This window comes from Symphodus melops (genome assembly GCF_947650265.1).
Source record: "Symphodus melops genome assembly, chromosome: 7".
NCBI lineage: Eukaryota > Metazoa > Chordata > Actinopteri > Labriformes > Labridae > Symphodus > Symphodus melops.
In genome coordinates this window covers 17,542,476-17,549,178 of record NC_136697.1, presented here as the reverse complement: position 1 = coordinate 17,549,178, position 6,703 = coordinate 17,542,476, and the positions used below count along the sequence as shown (strand labels likewise).

General features: G+C 38.0%; 1 protein-coding gene across 1 annotated transcript; it reads right to left on the bottom strand.

Moving 5' to 3' along the window:
- Window positions 1-1,131: 1,131 nt before the first annotated feature.
- Window positions 1,132-6,155, bottom strand: LOC306826965 (histamine H3 receptor-like). The gene is made up of 3 exons (XM_079348560.1): window positions 5,833-6,155; window positions 5,193-5,359; window positions 1,132-2,033 (listed from the first exon to the last, which is right to left on the bottom strand). The coding sequence occupies exons 1-3, from the start codon at window positions 6,077-6,079 to the stop codon at window positions 1,281-1,283; spliced, it is 1,167 nt and encodes a 388-aa protein (XP_079204686.1). The 5' UTR covers window positions 6,080-6,155; the 3' UTR covers window positions 1,132-1,280.
- Between the last annotated feature and the right edge of the window lie 548 nt (window positions 6,156-6,703).

Sequence of the window (6,703 nt, the reverse complement as noted above, 5' to 3'; positions counted from 1 at the left end):
GAAATAGAGTTCCCAAACTATTCAAGTATTCAACAACAATTGACCCGACCTCGCGATAAAATGACTCACTGCATGGATGTTAATGTATCAAGAGCTCTAATGAATGACATGGATCAATTCTGTAAGATAACATCGATATGTTAGAGTCATGATATGTTAGAGTCATGAGGTAAAAAGGTATGGTATCATTTTTAATATAATATAATTAATGATTCAAACTCTGACAGCTGTGTAAAAACTACTACGAAAAACATGGAAAACCATGGAGAATGAGTCTGGGATGTGTTAATGCTCAGTGCACACAGAGGAGGCTGTGAAGGTAAATGGTGACATCTAGTGGTTCATTTCTATACTTACACCCATTGACCAAAGTACAATTATTGTGTTTTGGCAATATTTGGTAAACATATAACAGGTCTCTCTTACCTCGAGCAAAACAGAAGCTATAAAAATGTTACAATCATTAGTGTTATAACAGTCAAATTAAACATGACAGTTGACTTGTGTTTTGTATTGTAACGTTTAAAATTATATTTATGAACATGTGTGGTTGACTGCTTGGTTTCTGTCCATCTATTCCATCATTGTGCTTTAAGAACACTGATAGTAGAAAACATTTTAAGAGTAGAGGAAGGAAATTGTCTCTGTTTTTTTGTTCTAAATACGAGACGCAGCACATGAAAAACAGGACAACACAAATGATTAATTTCCTTCCTGCCTGTATGGATCTCATACCAGACAGTTATACAGTCTCGTTACATTTAATTTTTTTTAGATCACACAACCCACATAACCCACAATTGGACGATGGAAGTACAATCCATTTTTAAACATTACTTACAGATACAGTACATAGCTGGCAGATCTCCTTATTTCATCCATATGGTACTAAACATGATACATTTGGAAGATCTGTTTAACTTTTTTCCCGCCTACCAAACAGTACAGCTCTCCTAAACTCATCCTGATCTTATAGGTTATAAAATCCTAATAATATTTATTCTAATAATGAATACATTATCATCTCTTATACATTGAATATTATAAGTCACGCATATTATGCTTATGATGTTTGTTAAATACATACTTCAGTTGTAAAGGGTTGGCCTGATTGACAATTACTACAAGTACTACTAAACACTATTTAACATGGTCTTCAAAGCAAGCTGCAGTATACAGTTAAGCAGCTGAGCACTAAAACCGTGAAATTACGCTTTACATTTTTAATTCTTTTAATCCATAGTTTTGAACATTGTGAACATTCCTCATCCATCCCGCCCTCACTGTCCAGGACGAAACAAAGATGTTGCAGGAGTTGTACGCCGCTTCGGGCACAGGATCTTGCTAAAGGCCCTTCGGAAGCTGCTGTGACAAAGTGGGTACAGGAATGGGTTAATGGCAGAGTTTAGCCACAGGAGCCAGAAGGTGACCTCGTACCAGTGATGCTGGATGCACCGCCCTCTGCAGGCAGCACGGATGATCATCAGTAGGGTGTACGGTGCCCAGCAGATGGCAAACACACTCACTATGACAGCCAGGGACTTAGCAATTTTCTTATCCCTGGACAGACGGCTGGGCTGGGCTGCCCTGCTGGTGGAGGGATCGAGTTTACCCGCACTAGGAGAGGAGGTCTGAGAGTGAATGGAGCCTCTTACAGCCAGTTTCACCCCAAACCCCATGTTGTGGGACAGGGGGACACCTTCACCCTGGGCTGCTGCTGGTTCGCTCAGCTGAAGTTGGAGCTGCGCCTCCCTGCTGTTGAGCCTCCTCCTGCGTATGCTGAGGTAAATGCTGAGGTAGAAGAAAGCCACAGAGATGAAAGGAGAGAAAAACTCCAGCATGGAGGCACTCAGCAGGAAGTACCAAGAGTAATAGAACTCCGCGAAGCACTCGTCCTTTGGCACGCGGCTCCTGCCCACCGCCAGCTCCCAGAATATGATGGCTGGGCCGTACAGGACAAAGGCCAGCAGCCAGACAGCAATCATCTTGATTATGGCTCTATGAGTCATGCTCTGCCTCGCACGGTAACTCACCTGCAGTAAATAAAAGCATAAGTCAGAAAATATACTTAGTGTAATAATACAAGAGGGGGGTCATGCCATTTTATGTGCAATTGCTGAATCCAGCCATTACGGTAGAAACATCTTTAGTGGGGAAAAAAAGCCATATTTTATCTGTTTAGCTATAAAGGCCTGCAGTTTATTTAACCGCAGTGAGAATTTCTGCTTAAATAAAAACGAAATTCTTGAAAAATATGCATAAAATCAAAGGTTAAGGCTTTTTTAAGGCAGAGTCTCTCAGTGTTTTTCTTTCTCCTAAAAAAAATGTTTTTTTATCATGCACTCTTGAAATTGAGCATGAGACTCTGTTCTTGTTTTAGTGTTTTATTGTTTTTATTGTTTTAACCCTGTTAGTGTTTTACTTATGTTTTATGTTTGTGCTCTTCATGGATGTACAGCACTTTGTCACAGCCATGGCTGTTTAAAGCGCTTTATAAATAAAGTTGAGTTGAGTTGAGTTGAGTTGAGTACTTTCTATTGACATACTTCAACACAGTTACATTTTGACATCTTTTTATTTCATTCTCCTATTTATTGTATTTATATTGTTTTTTATTGTGTGATTTCTGCGTGTACAGCACTTTGGTCAACCAAGGTTGTTTTAAATGTGCTATAGAAATAAACTTTGATTGATTCATTGATTAAACATGTAACATGGAACTCGTAACATGTAAACTGTTGTTCTCTAAAGAAAATAAGCTATAAACTACATTTAGAAAGGTAAAAAATCTAACTTGCATTCAACATATAGAAAGTGTAGAGTAGTAACGTAGAGAAGTTCTTTCAGAATAACACTGTTGTAGAGCACCTAAGCACTTTTACTGCTTAAACAACTCTGCTATCCTCACATTGATCACAGCACATTGGTTCAATAAAGCTGTAGGGCCAGCTTTAGGACATAGATTAAAGCCAACCAATCTACAAAATTATTTTGTGAAAACCCTCAAACCTAGGGACAATGAGGAGCCCAACATGTAATCAACATCCAGCTTCAAACAATGTTCTGTAGAAAATAAAAAATAAATCTTTGACAGGTAGATAATCAAAAACTGTATACGACAGTTTTGCTTGAGAACGACATGAACTGTTGATTTCAAGTTCTTCTGCAGTAGTCAAAGACTGTTCCAATTTATGTTCAATTCATATAACTCTGTATTTTTTGCCCCCTGTTTAATGTACTTGTGCAGCTTTCAAAAAGGAAGTGAATTTACACTGAGAGTCAAATTCAGTATTCAATTAAAAAAAAAAAGAGTAACGCCTTTAATCTACTCGTTTGTAACATAACAATGAGTTATGTCACTATTTTCAGCCATGAATGTGCTGACATGTCAGTTACATACATCTGATGTGACTCCATCTTTCTTTTAAAGGAATAACTTTGTACTGTTGCTGTTGTCTATCCTTTGTATTTCAATAGAGAAATGCTTTCAGGAAAAAGCCTTTTTGGCTGTGGTGGCCTGTTTGGGCTGTGATTGATCTCTTCAGGTTGGAAGGACGATGGCACAGAGGAGGATCAAAGCTAGCTAATTAAAGAAGAGGCTCTCTGTCTCTCTGGTGTTATTTGCATTCTTTGCTCTGATGTTAAGTGTTTGCTTGTGAAAGGAAACAGAACTCTTTGTCTACCATGCCAAGCCTCATCCCACCTTTGAGTTGACACACAAGTGTGTAGGATACAGTCAGCAGGCTAATACACAGAAAATACCCATCAAAAGGTTCAATGGACCCAACATCTGAAGAGGCTTTTGAGATTATAACTGCTATATTCGTGCCAAGACAGGCAGAAAATAGAAAATCCACATTACTTAGGCTGTGCGATTGCAAGAAGAGTAAAGAGGAGTAACCAGTTTGCATGAACTTCCATTCAGTTAAAAAATAAATATAATGAGAATAAAATGAGGCCCATAAGTTCAATGTGTAAATTTGGCAAGGAACTCTGATGCCATTTAAAAATGTTTAATTTAACATGGATTTGTCATAGATTAAAACTCTTTAATCTGTTGAGATGTAAAAAAAAATTGAGCACCATGTGTTGATGATTTCTGAGTATTTTCTGACGCTCAGTCTACCCCAAAGTCACAAAAATGTGACTTTTTTCTGTCTCTGTCATTGAGAATAGGCTATAATTAGGGGTGGCACTGGGCCTGAATGGGTCAGGAAGTATTAACCTCTACAGATGGGCACTTTTGGGAGGAAGAGGAGGCACTGTCCCTACCAATGACCACAGAGGCTCACCAGTCAGAAATTAGCCACAGAGCACAAGCAGTGGACTTGAGTATGACTACTAGTGGAACGGCTCTTCAGCTTTTAACATCATGGATTCAATTAAATGCTATGTTCACTTTATCCACATAGTGTCCATTTTCCTCTGATCTCATGCTCCATTGTGGGAAGGACAAATGCTGTTATCCAAGGTAAAATGTCTATAAACTGTATAACTGATAATGACATCATTAATGATTCTAACAAATTATTACCATTTAATTGCTTTCACGTTGATCAGCAAATAAACATAATATGAAAAGCGGAAATTCTAAAGCCTTCTAGCTAAAATTGTATAATAGATTGCCTGCTTTAATATAAATTGCAACCAGTAACACAGCAAAACAATATTGGGAAAAAGCAATATCACCGGAGTGGTAGGCATGATGCCCAGAGCCCATGATAATAACAGCATTGCTGATGTTTTCTGTAGATCTCGACCTTGAGTATGATACTGCTACCACAACAATGTTCTTGACCAATTCAACAAGACTACTTCTACATCCTAGCGGAAAGTTGACAGTTGCCAAGCAACCCAAACATTTTCCTCCACTCTTGCTACTTTGTGTCCATGGTTACCATTTCATTTAGAATGTTCAATTAGAGTCCTATAAAATAGATCAATCATGAAAAACTCTGCCTGCAGAACCATAAACTTACAATATTCAGAACGCTTGGCTTAGGCAGAGTAAAACCAGCACTCATGGAATGCCTCTCGACCAATCAGAGTTCTGGGTTGAAACCAACTATTGTATACATTAACAGCATTTCATCTTCCCACACAGTGCAACGTCAGAGGGATGTGATTGCCTTTTAGAAATGATGAATGCAAACGTGCACCACAGATGGAAAGTAACAGGAAATTGGACTCACTGCTCTGGTGACTGACAGGAAGCGGTCATAGCTGATTAGAACAATGTTAAAGACAGAGGCAGAACAAAGCAGGTAGTCCATAACTAGCCACAGTTTACACAATCCTCGACCCAGTGTCCACCTGCCCGTAAGGATATATGGGATGTAGACTGGAATGCAGAAGGCCCCTACACAAACAGTTATGAAAATGGCATCACACACTAGGAACAGGATATTTAAATGTAAAGTCACTTTTAAGGCCTCATATTGTGATTATCTTCAGTTAATCTTTCAATATTTGTCCATAACACATGTTGTAATTGCAAGTATATGCAAGCATTTAGAGATTGTGTGTTTTCAAAGGAGAGGTTTTTTTGGTTATATATGGTTGATAAAGATTTAGCACAGGAAACACTTGAAAGGTCCAGATTTTTCTTGGATCTATCTTAAAGTATGTTATAAGATTAAGCTTACATTTTCATGCAGTTGCTTTAATGGCTAAATATGTCAAATATTCTTAACTTAGAAAAATTAAGATGTCAAGAGTAATACTTAATAAGGGAGGCGTAAAATGTAATATTACGTTATGTTTACAACAATGCATTCATTGATTGCACAACACTTCATAATCTACAAAGTCTTATAGATGAAGGTTACTTACCTACAAGAAAATCGGATATCGCCAAATTGAGGAAGTAGTAATTGCACTGTTTTCTCAAACTCTTGTCTACTTTAAAGGCTAAAATGACCAGTGCGTTCCCCAAAACTATCAGAACAACCAAAGTCACCATCATCACCATCAAAACGACAAACATGGGTCCAGAAGACATGAAGCTGCTCTGGATTCTGGATTTGGGGTTTTCAAAATACAGCCGACTGTAGTTGGAGTCACTTTCCGCTTTCGACATGGTCCTGATGTGAGGTGGACGAATCTGTAAATAATAATTCTGATAAGCAAAATAAAAAAGACTTGCACTGAGAATGATGAAGCAGCAACAGGTACCAGCCGAGCACACACAACATCCAACACCCCCCATATGTGTTCTGACAGACCTTGCTCCGCTTTTCTGATTTTAGAGAATACAATGTCGACAGAAATCCACGAGAGAGCGCCCCACGACCACATCCACATCAAGCTTCATGGACGCTCGATCACTGGCACATTAGAGTAAAGCATAGTGGAGCCTTACCGTGTTGCGATCGTTTCTTCAACAACACTTATGTGTTTTTCCGACTTGAACAAGGTTCCACTGTCTAAATAATAACCAGTCTTTAAAACCGATTTTATCAGTTCCCTGAATCATTTCATATAGACAATAAATTGATCTATCACTCTTGTCATACTACTTGTAGATGCTTATTTTTATATTGCTTGTCACCTTACTTCAACTCTATATTTACTTTATCTCATAACTGGTCACTTTAACTTAACTAGATTTCCTGTACAGTGTTGAGTGTATAGTTAAGATTGGTGTTTAGTTTACTAAATAGTTAATAGTTGTAAAAACAGTATACCTTTATTTTTATTGTAT